The following is a 20,821-nucleotide window of genomic DNA, read 5'->3' as shown; positions in this document are numbered from 1 at the left end:
AACGACCGTTCGCTGGCCGCTCCACTTGGTCTCGGAGCCAACGCGGCATTCATTTGAAATTCCGACGATCCTGCAGTCTGATTCGGCTTCTGCTTTTCTGCTGCAGTTTAGGGTTGGTCGGAAAAGCAAGTTGCCAGCAACTACTGACTAGTGCGCCTTGTTCCATGCGCATTTGCGCCACTATCTGCTGAATTGAAGCAGAGCGCACAATCTGAAGGCTTCTCCACCCCAATTCTCTTCCACTTCCACTTCGGCCCTGAACCTGGTTTCTGACTGTGGGGGTAGCTTAAGCTGCAGCTCTTCCCCTTTCTTGTTTCATCTCTCTCCTTCTGAGATCCCGACATTCGTTTACTACTTCATACCCCCTTTTTTTACTTTCATTTCTTAGTCTGAGGCAAACGCATATAGCCTTTGTCATTATGAGCCTGATTATAGTCTTTGTATGGTCGCGTTTGTATTACTTGATTTCTTGGTTCGTCAACTAACATGCGTTTGATATAGCCTTCTTGCATAGTCCCACGAGTCGACTAAAACCCCCCAGTCTTTATTCGAATCGATTTCCGCTGAGCGGCCCTTTGCATTTGATACCTTATACCCTTCGGTTTTCTTTTCTTGACACTCGCTCACGCTCATTGGCTTTCGACTGTCTTTCAACTTCTTGCGACTTCTTGCGACGATATATACCCCATTTGCCAGTGGCAGGTTTCGCTTGTAATGATCATCATATTGGATATCGCTCGGAGTTCTATACATTCACTACTTGTCGCGTGTGAACCTCCGTACCACATTCGCAGATATGTCGAGAAACGCTACACGATCAATTGCCAGCGCCGGTAGCGAGTCGGTCGGGAGTGGGAGTATTCGACAACGATCCTCGCCCGCTCGCGGAGAGCGTCCGGCCTCAAATCCTGCTTCGTACACTGGAGATAACTATGACACGGCCTTGCCCTCAATGGAATTTCACCCTCCTCCGACAATGGCACATCGCAGAACGGGAAGCACCTTGAAAACAGTCATGCGCAAGATCTTCAACCGAAAACGACAGAGTCAGACCGATGGATTGGAAGAAGCCCCCTATGAATCGACCTTTTCAACACCGCCAGTCAGGAGGCCTGGGCCTACAGGACCTCGTATGAGGAGGCCATTCTTGGCTGTTCCTCCTCCTTTGAACTTGGACTCGAATCGGCGGAGTCCACTTTCCGCAGAGAACCTTCAGCTCGCAGAGACCCATCTCTCCCCGCTCTCTCCACTCTCTCCAGCCTCTTTGGGCGGGTCCTTGGCGGGCGGTATGCCGCCGCGCCGGCGACGTGCGACTCTTCCCAGTGTTATATTTTCCGACGATGAATCTCGGTTTGCGGTTGCCTCCGCCATCTCTGACCCCCATGATGATAGATCTGTCGTACCAGAACAGCGCAGACATAGTTTGCTATCGGATAGGATATCAAGGAGCGCAGAGGCCTTGCGCGAACTCAATGAGCAACTGCCACCAGTCGCTGCTTGGTCATCTCCGCCGCCAGTCAATGGCTGGCCACCGCGGACAACATCCGCTCCAGGTTCAACCGCTCAGTCACGATCCCCACAGGAGGAAAGCTCCAACAGCGGCCAGTCTTCCCGGCCATCCACTGGCACGACCGTGACCAGTGTGGCTCGAGAGTCGGCTGCCCCATCTTTCATTGGTTCCGACCAACGTCCTGGGCCTGTTACGATCCCACCTAATGTGGCTAGTTTCGTTGGCTCTATGCAACAGGACGACAGCGTCACCTTGGACCAGCGCCTGACCACCCTGGAAGTGAAGATGATTGATCTAGAATTCGCAATTGCACGAATGCAAACATCTCCACAAGACAGCCCCACGGGCAAGGCACCTCGTCCAAGACCTCCCCAACATGCAGACTCATATCCACCCCAAACACGCAAAATATCCCCAGGGCTTCGGTCTCCCGCGGACAGCACTGACTCCGCAAGTCCTCTCCCTAACATTGAATACCGTCCTTCCAGCACGAGTACAATCCGCCAGGACAGCCTGAACTCGCGAACTCTCCGCCCCGCCCCATCCGCAACCTCCTTATCAGACTACCAGGGTGTCTCAATCGAGCAATACAGCACGCTAGTCACACTCCTTCGACGTGAACAAACCGCTCGCAGGAATCTGGAAAGCCAAGTCACCAGTCTGAGAGACGACATCCGTCATCTACAGCGTGCAGCCCTGGAGTCTATACAAGCAGGCACCATGCAACCAGCACATACAATAGAATCAGAAGAATTCATCCGCTTCCGCCGCGCCCTCGACGACTCGGGAACATCCTCGCCACTACGCTCAGACGACAAACAATCTACAATCGACAGCGACCCAGACTGGGACCGATCGGAGCTCTACTCCCGCGACGACCCCTTCGCACATCCTCCCAAATGGGAGCGTCAACGGATTGTACCAGCTCCCATGATTTGAATTTGATTTCATTCTGTTTTCCAATACTTTTTCAATCATTCTACGCGAACCTGGGATATTCATATTCACCACACCAGGTCGCCAATACCTTGTACACCCATACCCATGCCAACTGCACTTCTTTGCATTTAATGGCATGCTTTCGCGACCGGTTCGCGGCTCCGCCCTGAGCTACACATCCAGAATATGCATGTAAGCCAGCGTACGCATTTCCCTCTATATGAGACCGACACATTGAAAGTTCACTTCGCATGGACGAGTGATGTGATGACTGGCGCTATTTTGTACCTATCTTCCAATTTAATTTCGCTTATTCTCTTTTCATATCCCGACTGAAATTCAGAAGTATTGACATTCATATTTCAAATCGAAATGAAAAGAAAACAAGCAAATGTGTCGCACTAGTGCAGATCGGCGCCACCGCGGGGGCCATTATGGGACTGACGGACGTCCAATTTCCAAAAGTACAATCATGCGTAAGCATAATTATCTCCTATCTTACCCGTCTATCTAGCCTCGCAAGTAGAAAATGGGGGCGCTATAAGCCAGCCTTATATCCCCTTTTAGTGATATAGATGTAGCAGCAGGACAACCCCAAAGTTAATCCAATCAAGCAAACCCCGCAACTCGGCAATAAGAAACAAGGGACAGGGAACAAAGAAATACTACATTGAAACTAAATCCTCAATCCTCAATCCATAAAACAGCCCCAATCCTCAAACCCCCTGCAACACCACACATATATTCATCATCCCACCTCCAACCCCCCAGGAAAAAAAACCACTGCCAAAATGCCCGCAAAACCAACAATAACAATAATAGGCAGCGGAATAAGCGGCCTAGTCCTAGCAGCCGGCCTCCTTCGCCGCGGCATCCAAGTCAGAATCTACGAAGCAGCCCTCTCCTTCAGCGAGATAGGACTAGGTCTCTCCCTCGGCCCAGCCGCGCACCGCGCAATGCCCCTAATTGACCCCCAAATCAGGGACATATACGACAGTCTCGTTACGACGCATGCCGATAGTCCGGGGTATGAATCGTTCCGCGAGACGTGGTTTGAGTTTATTTGGGCGGGCGGTTGGAGGGATGGGGGGTTGTTGATGGATCTCAAGGCTTTGCCTTCTGGACAGACGGCGGTGCGGAGGGCGGATTTTTTGAAGGAGCTTTTGGCTTTGATTCCTGATGGTATTGTTAGGTTTGGGAAGAGACTTGCTGAGTTATCCGAGGGGGAAGATGGGGACAGCATTAGGCTGCTCTTTGAGGATGGGAGCGTTGAGATGGCTGAGGTTGTTGTTGGGTGTGATGGGATTAAATCTAGGGTTAAGGAGGCTCTGTTGCCTGATGAGTCGGTTCTTGCGCAGCCGAGGTATAGTGGTATGTATGGGTATCGGGCTGTTCTTGATATGGAGGATATGGTTGAGGCTGTTGGGGATCACCGGGCTAGGGTTTCGACGCTTTATATTGGGGAGGGTGGGTATGGAATTTCGTATCCTATTATGAGGGCTAAGAAGGTTAATGTTGGGTTTTATGTTTTGAGTGAGGAGTGGGAGGGGGATAGCTGGGTTCGTCCGGCTAAGAGGGAGGATATGGAGAGGGATGCTAAGGGGATGGGGAAGTTTGTGCAGGCGCTTGTTGAGGTATGTATCCTATACTTGGCTGGACGGATGGTGGGATACTGACCTTGTTTCTTCAGCGCATGCCTGATCCTTCTCGGTGGGCTATTTTTGAACATCCTCATATATCTACCTATACTCGGTCTCGCATTGCTGTTCTTGGTGATGCGGCGCATGCTTCGACGCCGCATCAAGGTGCTGGTGCTGGACAAGCCATCGAAGATGCGCATGTTCTTGCTGAACTGCTGGCAGATTCTCGAGTGGATTCTGTGCAGGCAATCATGGCTGCTTTCAAGGCATATGACGAGATTCGAAGACCTCGCAGCCAGAGAGTTGTTACTACTAGCAAGGAAAACGCCTATCTGTTTTCGTTATGTCTGGATGGAATTGGTGACGATGCGGATAAGTTACAGGAAATTCTTCAGGAGCGATCTCGGTGGCTTTGGGATTTGGATGTTGAGGGTCAAGTGGAGCGGGCGAGGGATAGAATGGGGGAATATTTGCCATCTCAGTGAAGGATGAAGAGACATGGTGTCTCACAATACGTTGCGTGAGATTTACTAAACGTTTTATAGTGATGAAGCAATAATAGTTGGTGCATATGATCTTGACTTTTGAAGTAAAAATAAGTATTCCTCGTTGTACAATCGTAATCTGTCCGTAGAATCGATAAAAGTATTTTGACATAGTATAATATATATACACTGGGTCGTCTCTCCCAGTTGAATCGAAGGATGTGTTGGTTATTCGTCGGCTGGCAAAACCGTGACCGGATAATCGTGTGTGTTCGTAGACGAGACACTGCGTCGTTTCAAGGCCCGATCTTGATCGAAATAGTCTTCGTACTGCTTGAGTTCATTCGGGCTGAGCATTCCAGTCTGCGCAGGCGATTTAGGATTGATGTGCTGCGCCCCTGGGTTGCTGTATATCGTGTGGTATGTCTTCATACGCAACGGAGCTTGAGGGCGCTTGATCTCAAACGGGAACGCAGAAGAATTCCTTCTACCTCCGTCGGGGGTATTGACGGGAATTTGGATGTGTGATGGCGATAGATAGGATGAGCGGCATGGCGATGAACAGAATAAATGTCCAGAGGTCTTCGCATTGCACGCCGGGCACTTTTCAAACAAGGACGACATATTTTTGATGATGAAAAACAAAGGAAATATAGCGAAGTATAGATATGGGATGCAGTTGGCCTAGGAAAAGACAACCCCAAGAGCCTGATCATCCCCCGTTTAAATAAATTCGATCTGCCAGCCAGCGTCCTGATTGGAAATCGATCGAAAGTGATCGGAGCCAACTCATGGCCGGTTCCACGAATGCGTGAAGTCGATGACCACCACTTAACCCTAAACCATTTGCGAATCGCGGGATCGCACGACCCATGGTTCGAACACGAGTGTCAAGTGAACTCTAAACATGAAACTTCGAAAAAAAAAAAAAAAAATTTAAGAATTGAGTTAGTTTTTCTAAAAGCAAAAAGAATGCCCTCGTCCAGGTTCGAACTGGAGACCTTCGGATGTCAATCTTGTTACCAAGAATGTCATAAGAAAGGAAATATGAGACCGACGTCATAACCAACTAGACCACGAAGGCTTGTATAGGGAATTTTTGGCTTTTTGAACATCATATGCAGAGCTCCTCATTCCGGCACATAGCAAGAATATTAATGTCAATTACATTGTCCATCCATGGCTAACCCACATTAAACAGTTAGATGACCTAGAGATATTGACTGGAATTATTATATAATATTTTCATGGAACAAAGTACCAGCCAATAACAGATCTAATTCCACAAGATTATGCGCAGTTTGCCTTTTAAGGCTGTGCCCAGCAGCCCAAAATAACCTGATTTTGATAATACGTTACCCGGTTCACGCCAATATGGTTGATTTGTCCTAGGATCTATAGATACGGAGGAAAAGTCCATTATAATCCAACCCAGTCGAAACGAAGAGAATCCGATAGGACTCATATTGAGGCTAGAAATGGCCCCCAGGTGTCATAGCGGATGCAGCAGCCGGGGCTGAAAGGTCATGGTGATTATGATTGGTTCATGTCTAGAGTCTATTCGCGTCTAGATAGCTGTCATTCCGCCTCAACCCGTATTTGAACTCGAGTACACCATTGGCTGTTGTCTCTTCCGAAACGGTTCCAATCTTTACTGAGTCTACCACCTTTGGCCTACGCCAGCAGGCAAATAGGATATTTGTGGAATTCAATCTGGTTCGTGTACGGGGATACCAGCATATCAGCGGTGTAAATGAGATTAGCGCAAGGCTAGCTCGCAGCCCAGAGGGCTGCGCTCGGCCTTCAGTCGCTCGGACGCCTGAATCTTTGGTGGCGCCTGAACCTTTAGAATAAGAAATGAGCCTCTGCCTGTACGGTAGTTTTAATCCTTGCCTCCTCCCAACAAGGAAAACAACAATCACCAAACACTCGAAAATTGAACTACCGACATGTCACGCAAGGTTGATCAACTGCCGATGCCGGTAGAGGTTAGAAGGATGAAGGTTATTGTAGCCAGTCCTAGTCGGTATGAACGAATATGCACCCGCTTTTACACCATACTGATTAATCATCTTTGGCTAGGTCTGGTACACTGGGTCTCTACCAAGCAATGAAAATCCTGGGGTTCAAAACGTACCATCTCTATGAGTGCATTGCCGTGAACGGCTTACCCCACTTGCAGGCTATGAAAGAGGCTATAATAGCCCAGTATAATCGGATAGCTGGGGTGAAGAAGTTCAATCAGACTGATTATGACAGATGGCTTGGGGAATATGACGTGAGTAGACTCGGATCTTTTGACCGAACTATAGACTGGTCATTGTGCTGATATCATGCAGTGTCTCGTTGAGATTCCTAGCTACATGGGCATGGATCTCATTGGAGAATATCTAAAAGACCCAGAGGTCAAATTTATTCTCACTGAGCGAGACCCTGACAAGTGGGTGAACTCCGTCAACAACACAGCGGGAGGAGTTGCCAAAATGGGATATGAATTTCCATTTTCGATCCTCAAATATTTCGATGCCACCCTCTATGACTTCCTTGATCTGAATGACCTTGTTTATAAGGCATTATCGGGTTGCACAGAAATGGGTGACCCAGACAACAGGGAGAATCTCCGTCAGTACTATACCGACTAGTGCGTATTTGTACCCCTCGTGAGTATATCCGTTGATGGCGCTAACAACTGGTCCAGCATCAACCTGGCAAAGGCGACAATTCCTGCAGACCGTCTATGTCTGATTCAACTCGAAGATGGTCTTGATTGGGAAAAGATTTGCCCTTTCCTTGACCTCCCAATCCCAGATGTGGCATACCCCAATCGCAACGAACCTGAGAAATTCCAGGTTATGGTCGAAGAATTCCTTCAGCCCAAGATTATAGCTTCCGTCATGAGACTCAGTGCCGTGGCTATTCCTGTAGTCGGCGTTCTTGGCTGGGCAGCTGTCAAATATGCACGGTTCTTTGTGGCTTGAATGAAACGTCAGCCTGTCAGCATTTAGTTGCGGAATCAAGTAGACAATCAGTTTCCATTTATCATCCACAGCAAAAAGAGGCTCCATGATGTTTTTAAAAGAAACATCATTAAACAAAGAAACTGGAACTATAGAGGAAGTATAGCCGAGCCTCGCTTTCCATCACCCACGTACATGTATAACCCCACCAGAGGAGCTAGTTACCCCTCAACGGGATTGGGAACTACCTAGGCATCAGCTTCTTCTTATTTCAGCCTCGGGCTTCGCCGTCAATTGCAAGCTGCAGAAAGTGCAGATAAACTCCTGCGCGCCCATTGTCTCGTATCAAAACATCCAGCCATGGCGACCTTCCAAATTTCAGATGATTCTTTGAGCCTCCAAGATAAAATTATCTTGATTACGGGTATTCATACCATTGTCCTATGCAGGAGTTCAAAACCTAACACAAATAGGCGGCGCGTCTGGAATCGGAAAGGCTACTGTGGAGCTATGCCTCAAGCACGGCGCCACTGTCGTCGCTGGCGATATCAACCCGCCCCAAGACTTGGAGGAAACAGACAGATTTAAATTCGTCAAAGTTGATGTCACATTGTGGGAAAGTCTCCGCGGTGTATTCGTTCAAGCAGAGAAGTGGTTCGGTCGAATCGACCATGTGTTCGCCAACGCAGGCGTGGCAACAACAACGGATTTCCTTGATGCGAAGCTTGACGAGAATGGCGAACTTTTACCTCCTAACATGCGCACAATCAATGTCAACCTTATTGGTGTTCTCAACACTGTGCATCTTGCCGCGCACTTTATCCAGAAACACTCGCGTCACCGTGCAGAGGGCGAACTTGGAAGTATAGTTGTCACTGCATCTACATCATCTTTCCAGAATTTCAGCGCTGGCGATTACACTATTACGAAACATGCTGTGCTCGGAATTATTCGCGGACTGGAGCATCAGATTGAAGGACAGGTGCGACTAAATGCTGTTGCGCCATCCTGGACTGCCACTGGAATGATCCCATCGGCGTTCATCGAATCTCTTGGTGTTGGTGTTCAGGCACCTGAACTCGTGGCGAAGAGCGTGGCTTTGTTGTTTACCGATCAACAGCGTCACGCTGAGGTTATCTACAGCTGGGATGGCAAATATCAAGAGGTCAATAAGGCAAAGGGTGGATTACTTGACGCTTCAGATGCCCTTTTGGAGAATGCATCCAATGAGGAAACAGTTATGAGGCAGCTGAGGGACTTAATCAAGCAGCGACAGGGTTTGGAGTGATCTTCTGGTCTGTGTGGCTGGAGCAGTGATACAGAGTCAACATAAGTTACTCGATTTCTTTGTTCATTGCATGTGCATATGCATATCTTCTCCACATCCTTTGCATAAGTCACTCGTGTACTTCATAGACCTCGGACTTCAGGTAGTTCCCCGCCTTCTCCGCATCTCAGCCTTGCATGATTCGTGTTAGCCGTGAGCATAAATGTACCTTGGGAAACATGACTCCACTACGGGTCGCATTCCCATTTCAACTTACGCTGTTATACTTGATCCAATAATTGTATATTTTTGAAGGCATGTGTAGTCATTGTATCGAACAGATTGCATTCAAAGTATGAGGTCTTGGAATTGCATGGAATTGCAAAACTGGTTCCAGTTAGAATTTCTTGCTGTTACCGTACTTTTCATGTCCCGAAGCTGTAATCCTGCCTTAAGAGATGCAACTCTTGCACGTCCAAGACCATTAAAAAACAAAATTGTTCCCCCAAACCAAAGAAGTCTCAAAGGCATTCTGTTGTCAAAGACGAAAAAATTATGCAACAGGGCATGTAAGATGGAAGGATGAAAGCAAGAGCACGAAGATCGACGTGCTAGTAAAAAAGGGTTAAAATCCCCAGCCCTGTATCACATCACGGTATATTAAGTTCACCTCCAACACATCTCGAGCCTTCCTTAGCATATCTTTGCAAAATCCAACGTTTGAATCTACTGATGGCTCAACCTTAGGGGATCTCGTTTACCAAATTATCTTCTTTAGGCAATGCACTTTCCGTGGACCACCCTCCTTGCCTTTGCCATGAGTAGTCTCGCAGTTCCGTAAGAAGATAGGACATCAGTGAGCCCTACCTTGTCCGGACGCAAGCTCGATACCCGTCAAAACCAAATTTCTAAGGTAGTAGCTTGCTTCGATCCCGATGGGCTAAGCATCACCGAATCGCGTGTAACCCAACCGACGGTTTATTCTGCCCTAAGGGCTATGTCGTGCAGGGATACCAATTCGAGGACTTCAATTTCCTTTGCTCAAGATGGAGTAGCGAAGTCTCTGATGACTCCTGCCATTGGAAGAGACATTGGAGGCTGCTGAGTGCCCTGGACTGGAGTGTAGTCGAAAAATTGTCTCCGGGCGACAGTAGAGAAACTTCCTGGTGGACTGTATGCAGAATCAGCCGATTCAAAGCAAGAAGCCTAAGATACTCTCTCACCATTAAAGATAAATATCGAAATTCTTATGCATTCATGAAGGGGTATTAAAATATACACATAAGAAACAGCCCCGGAACACAAAAAAATGACCGACCTAGAATCAATTCTACTACCCATGAGTAGCACATTGAAGGAAATATAAGATATGAAAACATAAACCATAAAGAGAAAAGAAAAAAAGGCCGAGAACAGTAGTACCCGGAACAATACCGGTAAGTTATACAACCATCTCTGGTCCCACCACGCTCAATGTCAAGCGTAAGGAAGACTCAAAGTTCAAGAGCTACCCGACAAATCAAGACCAGCTTCCTTAAGCGCCTGATAAACGTTCAAGTTCACAGTCAATTCATTCGCCGCAAGAGCCTTGGTAAAGTATTCCAGGTTCTTGCCGTGATACACGCTGGAATTGCCAGTAATCGTGAATGGGACAATGCCATCTTTGTATTGGTTGTTGGCTGGAGAGAGCATAGTCAAGATGGCTGCTTGATCGACGTTTGCGAGCATGGGGATGGTGTTGTTGCCTGGTTTAAGGACTAGGTCGTTGAGGTAGGTTTGGCCCATTGCTTTGCCCTTGACGGCGAGGTTGAGGGTTAGGTTTCCCTGGTTCATATCAGTATATCATATCAAGGGTGAAGATTGGGTTGTTTGTGGTTGGACGTACCATCGAGATGGTCATGACAGACGGGTTAGGAATGTAAACCGTTCCGTTCATGTTATACCCATTCACGGAGGGGATCATGATGTGGAAATCGGGGACAGCGAAGCCCTCGAGTTTGTTCAATCCTATATAGCACAGCCATGTCAGTCAATCTCTCCCAAGTAATCAAAACCAGAAACCGAAATGAAAAAAAAAACCCACCCTTCATAACAACAGTCTTATTATAAGTAACCGAAGTCTTCGGCAAACCACCCTGCTTCAAACCAGGAGTGCCATAAATATTCAACTTAACCTCCTCATTAAGCATGACAGCCGTAGCATAATCCCCAAACGCAGCAGTATCACTCAAATCAACCATCTGATCAACATGGATCTCAACACCATCAACAGACTTAACGCCAGGCACACGGACAGTCGTGAACGGATCCGCAGCACCGGCGAGAGAGACCTTAGCATCGAACTCGTAGATCTGTGGGTGGTAAGGACTCTTTGAGCCGAGAACTTGTGTCTGGTTCAGCTGGAAGGAATCGGGGGTTGGGTCGCTAATGACCATCTTTTTTATGTCGAGGGTTGAGTCGTTGACTGCATCTTGGGCGATTTTGGGGTAGGCAACGTAGACACTGGACTGTGATTAGTTTTGCGCTGATGTCTGTAGGTGTGATTGTGTTTCGCCAAGGCGATATGGACAAGAATCAAGGGATATAGATCTGGCTGTGGCGTTGATGTATTGGCTTGGTTCTACTTACACTGGCAACGAGATCACCAGTACGCAAACCACAAAGAAGATCAAATGCGCCCACCAGAATCGCTTGAAGTGTGCGCCGACTCGTGCGCCGAAGGATGGCTTCGGTGTGACGATGCCTGGGACTGTCTCGGCTTCCTCCACGACTTGGCTCTTCGAAAAAGACATTCTGGCGAGTCTTGGGATTTGTTAGTTGGAGTGAAAGTGGGAGGGAAGAAGAGTCAATTGTCACGGTGAAATATTGACTGGACAGTCAACCTCGAACTTACCAAGTCACACGCCCAGGGGAGAAAAAAAAAGAAACGGGAAAAAGAGTGAAAATAGAAAGAAAAGACAAGAGTAATGAAGTAGTATCTTATACTAAATGGGGCTGCATGTCCGAAGTAGTTCAAAAGCAAAGTCGACAACCCTATTATCACATGTGTAATCTTAACCAAGGGGTGGCGGTTCTTTTGTGCAAAGAATAGATTAAAGTCTGGCCAAAGTGGACAGCAGTTCCTGGGGAAAACCGGACTTCCGTGGAGAGAAACTGGAGAACTGGAGAAACCCGGGGCCAAAATCTGGAGGATCGACGGCAAAATCTCGATATGTTTCAGAAAAGATACAATCAAAGGAGCAATTTTGGCATTTGAAACCCCCATGGGCCGAGGTGAAGTTGAGACGAGAATGTCCCTTCTGACGCCCAGATCAACTAGTCGTTTGGGCGTTGTGCAACAGCGCATTTGGTCCTTGGATGGGTTGCACTGGTTCAGGAATGCCTGCATGGGGGAAATGGTCTTATTGGCTACTGGTGAAACTAGCAGCTTACATGGGGCATGCCAAGCAGGGAGGCGACCCTAGGATGCAAGGAGAGGCCCCGTATTGAGCTTCGGAAAGTGAATTGGCCGGACCTGTGGCGTTTTCTAAAGGAACGCCAGTATTCTTTGGGGAAGTGTCAAGCCCATTTGTTGCACTCTAGGCACGTTTGGGGACAATTCCCCGGTGCCGAGCCAGGGTTAATGAGGGGTCCAAGTCCGGGGTCAGCTGGATCATGATCGGCTCTATATTCGGAGTGTTATACATCTACTCTGTCCACATGTGAATATTGCTAATGCCAATAGCTGTACGAGGTCAAGATATCTTAATTCTGGCATGAGTTCATGGGTCGCGCTAGTAGCGCCAGCCGAAGGAGAAGCAAATAACGATGGGATCCAAAAGGGAAAAGAGGTCAAGGGGGGATCAAGCCCGCCAGAAGATATGGCCAAGAAGAGAAATGATGAAAAATCAGACAGTGAAAAAGGGGAACAATGATGGGGAGAAATAAAGGGTATCCACGAAGAACTGAAGTATTAAGCCTGCGAGATAGAGGGACGGATTTAATTTCCAGTCCGACACGCTCGAAAACAGCTGCCCAGGCGGCTCTGATGAAATGGCAAGGTGCAAAGGTGAAAATGACAAAGTAAATATGAGAAGAGAAAGGAGGGTAAAAAACGAAATGTTGTAGTTGTAAAGGCTGGCGAAAAAAAAAAAAAAAAAAAAAAAAGGCTCAGAACGCTCCAAGCACTTTGCAAGATGCAAGATGGATGGTTGCTGCATAACAGCTGTAACGAGAGGAGAAAGAGAAACAAAAAGACAGAGCCACGAAGCAAGTCTACGCCTCTGGGACAATAGATTTCTTCCGCTGGAAGATACTGCGAGTACGTGACTTGCTTCGTGGTTTCTTGTCCTTCTCGCCGCTGGGATTGCGGCCGCGGGAGCGAGAGTTGGCTTCGGCCTCGGTCATGTATTTGTCTTTGTAGATCCTGATAAATTGTTAGCGACATTCAAGTGATTGAGCGTGCTCCTGTAACATACCAGCTGTTGCCCACCATGCTCATACCCTTGGACTCGGCCTGGCGGTAGAACCGCGCAGCCTTCTTCATGTCCTTCTTACAGCCAACACCCTCCGCATAACAGAATCCAGCTTCGGCCATGGCATCGACATCACCCCATTGACCGGCAATCTCGAAGCAGCGCAGAGCAAGAGATTTATCCTGCTCAATACCCCAGCCGTTCAAATAACTGACACCCAGCTCGTAAATGCTCAGAGCAAATTGAGCTCGGTATGCCTTTTGCAGCTCCTTTGCTTTGGAAGCACCAGGAGCATCGGGATCGGCGAGCATTTCCAATCCGACGGAATCGACGGCTTTGCGTAACCACCGTACACCCTCCTGCTGATTGGACCGCATGCCCCAGCCGTGCCGACAGGCCAGCGCATAAAGCAGCATTCCCGTCGGATGATTTTGTTTTGCGGCAACTCGCAGATGGTACGTTGATTCACTCAACGATCCCTTCTCGTGGGACTCGATGCCCTTGGCAACGTGATCATCGGCCGTGAGGCCGGATGCCGTGACCTGGGCGGCAGCAGTCTGGGGACGCATGGTGCTAGCAGAATCGGCAGAAGAGACGGTTTCATCCTTCTCGGTCGTTGATCGGGCCGTTTCAGCAGAGAGCCGTGGCACCGTCGTCTCTGGCTTTTTCTCAGGAGTTTTCTGTGATTTCTTTTCTACTGAAGTAGGTATAGGCGGAGGAGGTGGGATTCGTTCAGACTTGGGGGTGTGAGGCTGAGGCGTGTTAGAGGCAGGAACTTCGTGCATAGAATGAGGCTTAGGTGAGTGGTTGAATTGAGGGCGTGGTGAAGGCGAAGGCGTCCGTGCTGTACGGGGTGGTTCCTCTGAATTGCGAGGTGTCTTCTCAAATAATGGCTCTGACCACTCGAAATGAGGTGTCTGCAAGCCTGCAAACACCACCGAGTCTCTTGAAAGTCCGCGTCCACGGGGGAGCGAATAACTAGCATATGTGTAAGAGGACACAGCAGAAAGCGGGTCGCCTTCACCAGGAGGAAGTTTGTCCGCTTCTTCGGTTGCTAGTGGCAGGAGGATCGGAGTCGGCTTGCTGCGACGCTGCATCTGGTTGGGTTGACGAGTGACGGTGTGCTCGGAAGCCGTTGAAGCCCCCGGGGCAGACTGGGCGGACAAGCTTGTGCTGGACCGACTGAGCGGACGGGAGAAGTTGAAAGAAGGGCGCGGCAGATGGTGGTTTCCGGTATTCGAGGTTTCGGAGCTCATAGATGGTGATCGAGGGTGAGGTCTTGTGGGGTATGTTGACATGGGGGAATACGGCAATGACACGGCACTTCCAGAGGACATCTTGCGAGGCTTGGAGAACGTCGATCCGCCATTAGAGCTGCTGTAGTCGTCATCGGAGCTCTCGGTGTGCGCAACTTTGGTACTGCTAGTCGATCGCGAGTGCGGCGACACAGGTGGTGCCAAAGTTCGGGGGATGTGCAGGCGCGAACCGGAGTCGGTCGATGAGCCTCGCGGTTCTGTCAAAGCAACACCAACCGGCACACCATCCGCTCCACTCGCAAGCGACGTATCCTCCTCGGGGGATTCAGCACGGGGCATCTCAAAAACCTGTGGGCTACACTGGAGCATCGATGTCCGGGGCGTCATGGTGTCATCCTCCCAAACGCTAGCCTCGGTGCTAGCATTAGAAACGGAACTGAAGCGCGGGTGTTCGGAGACGGGGCGGTATTTGGGCTCCTCAAATTCGGGGAGGCCTTTCTGCGTGGGTTTGCGGGTGAGCTCGGTAGTTGGTTCACCTGTCAGGTCGGTGCGACGTTCGGTGGACGACTTGGAGCGGTAGAAGCCCGGGCGGCCTTGTGAAAGTGATCGAGCCACACTAGATGGTGGCAGTCGGCTCATACGTCGGTCTCCGCGGCGGGACTCGTCGAGCTGTCGGGCCAGGAATCGGCCCTGGGCGGCGAAGGCATCGAGGGGTGAGAGGGCGGGAGGAACTTCACCGTCGAAGTGCGCTACCCGCGGTGAGGGCATACCACTCCGCAGGGTGTCGTGGGATGTCGAGCGACATTCGCTCAGTTTCCCACGCAAGTCCATGATGGCCGGGTTTGTTATCCGTAACGGTGTTCAGATCATTCCAGAGGGTCGGAGGAATCAGAAAGGGCGGGGGAGGCGAAGGTTAAGCTAAAGGAATGACAGCCCTAGAGATGAAGGAGGGTAGAAAGGAGAGAGGGAGAAAAACGGAAGGCCCTGACGATCACAATGGAACATGACAACGTAAATAGAGCGCCCCGTGCAAAGCTCCACTGGGTCTCGACGTTCAAGGGATCTCAGGGGAAGTTTCTAACTTCAGGGGGCCGCCAAGAATTGTAATTGACGCCATCCGAGCACTGCATTGTATTGTATTGGCTATTTAGTCCTCCTACCGTACACTATTGACCATTGACTCTTCTGTACTGTTGCTATTCGGGCGTAAAGTGTTTTGTTTATTGACCCGCAATCTTCTAGAATCCGTGTCTCCCCACACCGGTTTCATGGTCCTCAGTCTTGGCCTATGGGAGAATTCATCCGCTGGGGCTACTGTACATGCTGCCCAATTACAAAGGGCTGACTGACAATATTTTGAGAACTAGGAGACACATTGGCTAGACAATAATCAAGAAATTGGAAAAAGTATATATGTGACCGATGGGTAAGAATCGCATTGTTCTAGATGCCCACTGGGCAAATACTGTATCCATAATTCAAGAACTCCTATGTCATCGGGCCCTTGTTGCACTGTATCTGAATCACCTTCCAAGTGAAGGTACACGCTACACACTAACTGTTACCGTTTGCTGATCAGTTCAAGAATCCCCACCGTGTTTCATGCTACAACGCTGGTCCAACCTAGTCATTACTCCGAATATGCAGATCGTAAGCCGATTGACCTTCATGCGTATCAAAGATTCTAATGCTATCAGTCTTGTTGTAGATCATTGTGCCAGCCTAGAGCTAAGCATAGACAGGATGACCTTGTTATAGCCTAGAGTACGTATCTGGTCTACGACTGCCAAGCCAGATATGCCGTGCCTGCTGGACCCATCGACGATCTGCAGATGACGTGAGTACCTCAATTGTTACACTACTCCGTATACAATATCATTCGCCAGAGACCATGTACGTGTACTCACTGACAGATCTAAGTAATGTACTCGGATATAAATATACCTTCCCACCTCAGGCCGGTCGGGAACTCTACCATGGAATGGCCATCCATGTGTCCACGGGTGCCGGTACCCCCGTCCAATCAAATATTACCAGGTGGAGCAGCCATTCCGTTCTTAATTTGGCGCTGCAGAAGGTCGCGCTCTTTGCTTCTTCTTCGTCTCTCTCTATTGTGTCTCTGCGTGGACCAAATGCTTGCAATGTGATCATGCAATGCATCTGAAATCCACACTGTACAGTAGCTGATCAATACACTATTCACTTCACATAATCCCCACAGCCCTACAGAGGTCAAAACGCGCTGATCATCGGACAATCGAAGATTCCGATCTTACTTTCAATACGAGCACAACCAATTCCAGAGCTCGAGCCTAGAGCTGGCTGGTTCTGATTCTGTTTCTGATTCAATCACCACTGCACTCATTCGGTATGTACCGCCGAAGCCAGTGGGGGCAAAAATGGACCTAAGAACAAGGCTAAGAGCTAAGTTCATGCACAACCAGCTCTTGTCGTCGTAACCGAGCCCTACAACAGGCTGAGCTTGCATTCACCCGGAGCTGCAGTGCAACCCATCCCCTCACCTAAACCCGAAAAAGCGATAGCTCCCAGCGGATAGCACGACGTAGTCATGTAGACCGGATCCGGCACAACCGAAGGACTATACAGGGAAAAAAAAAAAACGGGCAAAAATTCTCCCCTTCAATTCTCGCATGTGCATGTATGTGCCTTTTTGCTTCCTCTGCGGCTGTTCCCAGCAAGGAGTGAACAGCACCAAACTGCGTCGCCATGCGTTGCATTCCACTAACAACGCTTTTCGGAGCGGACGCGCCTCATGACGACAAGCACCATTTCGAGACATCATGGATCCTCCCACCAACCCTGCTCGCCTGTTTGCGCGGCCTGATCTCTCTCTACGTCTTCACCAGTATCTTCACCATCTGGGGCTGGTACGGTTCCCACGATGAACGCTATGTGATCGGCCAAACCTTCAGCTTCTTCACTTGGTTGACGTACTGGGGTCTGGGATTCTACATGCTCTTCGCTGCGATCCATACAGCTTGTTATGCGTGGACGGGCCGCTCGGTCCTCTTCGATCGCTGGCCCAGGGCTTGTCGCGTGCTCCATAGCCTGTTGTATGCGACGATCACCACCTACCCGTTCCTTGTGACGATCGTTTTCTGGGTGCTTATTTACAGCTCACCATGGTATAAGGTTACTTTTACCGGCTGGCAGAATGTAAGTCGCTTTTCGTCTTTTGACTTTGTCTTTTTTTAAAAAAAAATATATATCCACCGAATATATAGGATTCGTCTTGAATCTATCCAAACCTCGCTTCTATCTCTCCCCGACCCCACTTCCTGTCTTACATTCCACAGAACAACAACAAACTCAAACTAACATGTCCGTTTCTCTATTTCAGATCTCCCAACATGGCCTGAACTCCTTCTATGCCCTCCTGGAAATCTTCCTCCCATCAACCGCACCCCTCCCCCTAATCGCAATCCCATTCCTAATCTTAATCCTCGTCTTCTACCTCTGCGTCGCATACATCACCCACCACACAGAGGGCTACTACCCCTACACATTCCTAGACGTTGGCGACCACGGCCAGAAGAGTGGTCTTGTGACAGGATACTGTTTTGGCATTCTAGCTGCCATCCTGGTCATCTTCTTCATTGTCTATGGACTAATGCATTTGCGTCGCTGGTTGACGCATGGGAAGATTAAGCGCGCGAGGAGGGACTCGCTTTGTCGTGGTGATGGGTTTGGGAATGGGGGTGTGGCAGGGGTTGGGGAGGAGGTTGTTGAGACGAAGGAGGTTCCTGTTTGAGGATGCTGTCTATTCTTCTAAGGCTTCTAAGGGCTGGAAGGTTGATGATGCGTTGGGTGGCTGTACAAATGGTGGTGCTGCATGATACCTTTTTTACTATTACCCTTTTCTCCTGAATACCTACTAATTGCTAGCTGTGACTATGAGCCCTGACTTCCGTCGATATACCATAATGCGAATAATGAAGTCAATATCAGAATCAAATTCTGTGAAATGTCATTAAGAGCGAAGAGTATTGCCAAGGTAGTATATACAGAGTAGATTAAGCAAGCATGTGCTTTTTGTAGATGGTAGATGGGAGAAGGGGTGTAGGGAAAGGAAAGGGAATATATCCAAATATGGCAGACCGTGCTTAAACTCTTTCCCAGCTGGTTTCACTGCTGCTGCCGCTCGGGCTGTGTGATCCCATTGGGCTGCCGCTGCGGTACCCCATCATCAAGGCCACAAGGCCGCTGGGAACCCAGTTACCGATCAGGCTGTACGACCGCGCTCCACGTCCCACGTACATGACGGTTTTCTTGGAGGTCTTCTGACCAAAGATTCCCCGGGTTCTGGGTTCTAGGGCATCTAGAAGGGCGTAGTGGAGGTTTCGTGCGGGAGAGCCGCGGATAGCACTGGGACCGGCTGATGCAACGGGTCGTTGTTCCACGCTGGATAGGTACTGCGAGCCGTAGAGGGCTCGCTGTTGTGTGCTCCAAGCGAGGACTTCTGTGCCTGCGACCTGGCTCTGACCGTGTCGGTATGTAGGGCCCAAATCGATATTTCCGAGGCGCAGTTCGACGACGTCGACGTTGCCCTGCTCGAGGAGACTGAGTTCCTGACGCAGTGAAGCTGCGAAGCCTGACATTGCTCGGCTTGTGGCTACTTCAGGTCCGGCAAAGGGTGCCGAGAGCGAGGATGAGATAGAGGGGTAGGCGAAAACAACAGTCTTGCTGTTGCTGCGGAGGGTGAGGAGAGGGAGGAAAGCCTGCACTGTGAGGATGGGGGAGAGGATGCGGGTGTTGACTGTGTCGGCCCAGGATGACGGTGGGATTGTTGCGATGGGGCCTGCACTATAGTTGGTTGAGGGCACAATGATCAGGCCGCTTAGCTGGCAGGTGTGAGGAGGCACTCCAGCAGTAGGCGACTGGGGCTGGGTGATCAAGGAACGGAGACCGTTCAACGAGGGATGGACCTCGGATGGCAAAGGAGATGACTATTCAAGTTGGTTAGCTATTTTTTGGGTGAAAGCTTCCGGGTAAAGCTAACAGTCGTCAAATCCAACCACAAAGGCTTGATATCAACACGGTTTTCAGATTGAACAATGTATTCTTCTTCCGCGGAAGAAACTGTCACATATACAATGTATCCACGGCGTTCCATATCCATGGCGATAGCTCTAGTCATCGGCTCATGCGGCGATCCAGCAACGACTACCATCGCAGTTAGTACTCGTGCACCTCGAACTAGCATCGACGTATGACACATACCAACAATCTCTTTTCTACCACCGTTACCAGCTCTCTTGGCCTTTCTCCGCTTCCCGTGAAGCTTGTTGCCACCATAGTACATAACAACGCCAGTGCCGACGAATGCAAGGATGGCCGCTGTCCATGCGCGATTCCTCAAGACCCAGTTTTGCACCCGGTCCGTCAGGCCTTGCGGGGTGCGCATGTGTTGGGAAGGGCGCGATGGACGAACAGCGGGAGGAAGCCATGCTTGTTGGGCGATAGCATCTTTGATCAAGCTCGCGGCATGGTCAACTTGTCGGTCGATCGAGTCGGCAACTTCGAGTGAGTATCGCCTTACGTCATGGGGTATAGACGAGAGCTAGGACGACCAAAAATCAGCGATGTTTCATCTAGGGGATTCGGTTGATGCAAGTACTCACGTAGTCAAAGAAGAACTGATCGTCGCTCGTCATTTTGTTAGTTTGGCGCAGAGAAAGAAAAAGAAAGACAAAAGTTGATAAGATCATGGCCGATAAGTGTTCTTGGCGCTTTCCGGTCACATGAGCCGAATCTATAAGAGCTCGATGGAATTGATAGTTTCTATCTTTTGTCATATTTGGTTTTCCATGGCTGGATTCCTTGATATGATGTTTAATATTGGCGTGGTAGATGATTCGAGGCATTGTTTTCAGTTTTATCAGATTCTATGGTAATGTAATAACTATATTCGCTACATTAGTTAAAAAAATGACCGCAGAGAACACGCAAGAACATTGCACCCCCCTCTCCTCCATTTTCACCTAGAGGATAGCGTCTTATACAAGGATACTATCGGAAAATTCCCTACAGATCCGCATAAGTAACAGATGAACAGAGGAAATGAAACAAATCCAATCAAAACCGGTCACGTGGATAAAATGTCAGTGCTGCATTCATGAATACGGATTGAGAACCGGAATTATAGTAACTCCGAATGAGCGGATTACTAAGGATGAGCATAGCATAAATAGCAAGAAATAGCAAGTAATAAATGACAGAGATTTCAATGCCCTCATTGGCTGAGCAAGTTACGGAAGACAGCAAGTTCCAACAGTTATGAGCCCGGTACGCC

General features: G+C 49.2%; 9 protein-coding genes across 9 annotated transcripts; 5 read left to right on the top strand and 4 right to left on the bottom strand.

Moving 5' to 3' along the window:
- Window positions 1-796: 796 nt before the first annotated feature.
- On the top strand, window positions 797-2,449 carry N7508_005023 (uncharacterized protein; the record flags this gene model as incomplete). Its single annotated transcript, XM_058463089.1, has 1 exon — window positions 797-2,449. One exon carries the CDS (start codon window positions 797-799, stop codon window positions 2,447-2,449), a length of 1,653 nt encoding a protein of 550 aa, XP_058319567.1.
- Window positions 2,450-3,240: 791 nt separating this feature from the next.
- Window positions 3,241-4,574, top strand: N7508_005022 (uncharacterized protein; the record flags this gene model as incomplete). The annotated part of the gene is made up of 2 exons (XM_058463088.1): window positions 3,241-4,083; window positions 4,140-4,574. The coding sequence occupies 2 exons, from the start codon at window positions 3,241-3,243 to the stop codon at window positions 4,572-4,574; spliced, it is 1,278 nt and encodes a 425-aa protein (XP_058319566.1).
- A 228-nt stretch (window positions 4,575-4,802) lies between these two features.
- N7508_005021 (uncharacterized protein) lies at window positions 4,803-5,198 on the bottom strand (the record flags this gene model as incomplete). The annotated part of the gene is made up of 1 exon (XM_058463087.1): window positions 4,803-5,198. One exon carries the CDS (start codon window positions 5,196-5,198, stop codon window positions 4,803-4,805), a length of 396 nt encoding a protein of 131 aa, XP_058319565.1.
- A 1,325-nt stretch (window positions 5,199-6,523) lies between these two features.
- On the top strand, window positions 6,524-7,552 carry N7508_005020 (sulfotransferase family protein; the record flags this gene model as incomplete). The annotated part of the gene is made up of 4 exons (XM_058463086.1): window positions 6,524-6,600; window positions 6,657-6,852; window positions 6,914-7,215; window positions 7,273-7,552. The coding sequence occupies 4 exons, from the start codon at window positions 6,524-6,526 to the stop codon at window positions 7,550-7,552; spliced, it is 855 nt and encodes a 284-aa protein (XP_058319564.1).
- A 339-nt stretch (window positions 7,553-7,891) lies between these two features.
- Window positions 7,892-8,819, top strand: N7508_005019 (uncharacterized protein; the record flags this gene model as incomplete). The annotated part of the gene is made up of 2 exons (XM_058463085.1): window positions 7,892-7,955; window positions 8,005-8,819. 2 exons carry the CDS (start codon window positions 7,892-7,894, stop codon window positions 8,817-8,819), a joined length of 879 nt encoding a protein of 292 aa, XP_058319563.1.
- Window positions 8,820-10,298: 1,479 nt separating this feature from the next.
- On the bottom strand, window positions 10,299-11,590 carry N7508_005018 (DUF3712 domain-containing protein; the record flags this gene model as incomplete). Its single annotated transcript, XM_058463084.1, has 4 exons — window positions 10,299-10,622; window positions 10,684-10,805; window positions 10,882-11,300; window positions 11,427-11,590. The coding sequence occupies 4 exons, from the start codon at window positions 11,588-11,590 to the stop codon at window positions 10,299-10,301; spliced, it is 1,029 nt and encodes a 342-aa protein (XP_058319562.1).
- Window positions 11,591-13,052: 1,462 nt separating this feature from the next.
- On the bottom strand, window positions 13,053-15,339 carry N7508_005017 (tetratricopeptide repeat protein; the record flags this gene model as incomplete). Its single annotated transcript, XM_058463083.1, has 2 exons — window positions 13,053-13,203; window positions 13,256-15,339. The coding sequence occupies 2 exons, from the start codon at window positions 15,337-15,339 to the stop codon at window positions 13,053-13,055; spliced, it is 2,235 nt and encodes a 744-aa protein (XP_058319561.1).
- Window positions 15,340-17,235: 1,896 nt separating this feature from the next.
- On the top strand, window positions 17,236-18,280 carry N7508_005016 (uncharacterized protein; the record flags this gene model as incomplete). Its single annotated transcript, XM_058463082.1, has 2 exons — window positions 17,236-17,685; window positions 17,870-18,280. The coding sequence occupies 2 exons, from the start codon at window positions 17,236-17,238 to the stop codon at window positions 18,278-18,280; spliced, it is 861 nt and encodes a 286-aa protein (XP_058319560.1).
- A 352-nt stretch (window positions 18,281-18,632) lies between these two features.
- N7508_005015 (DUF1776 domain-containing protein) lies at window positions 18,633-20,183 on the bottom strand (the record flags this gene model as incomplete). The annotated part of the gene is made up of 4 exons (XM_058463081.1): window positions 18,633-19,475; window positions 19,529-19,692; window positions 19,750-20,089; window positions 20,151-20,183. 4 exons carry the CDS (start codon window positions 20,181-20,183, stop codon window positions 18,633-18,635), a joined length of 1,380 nt encoding a protein of 459 aa, XP_058319559.1.
- Window positions 20,184-20,821: the final 638 nt, after the last annotated feature.

Source organism: Penicillium antarcticum, assembly GCF_028974205.1.
Source record: "Penicillium antarcticum strain IBT 31339 chromosome Unknown utg000005l_segment0_segment0, whole genome shotgun sequence".
Taxonomy (NCBI): domain Eukaryota; kingdom Fungi; phylum Ascomycota; class Eurotiomycetes; order Eurotiales; family Aspergillaceae; genus Penicillium; species Penicillium antarcticum.
This window is presented reverse-complemented; position numbering and strand designations above follow the sequence as displayed.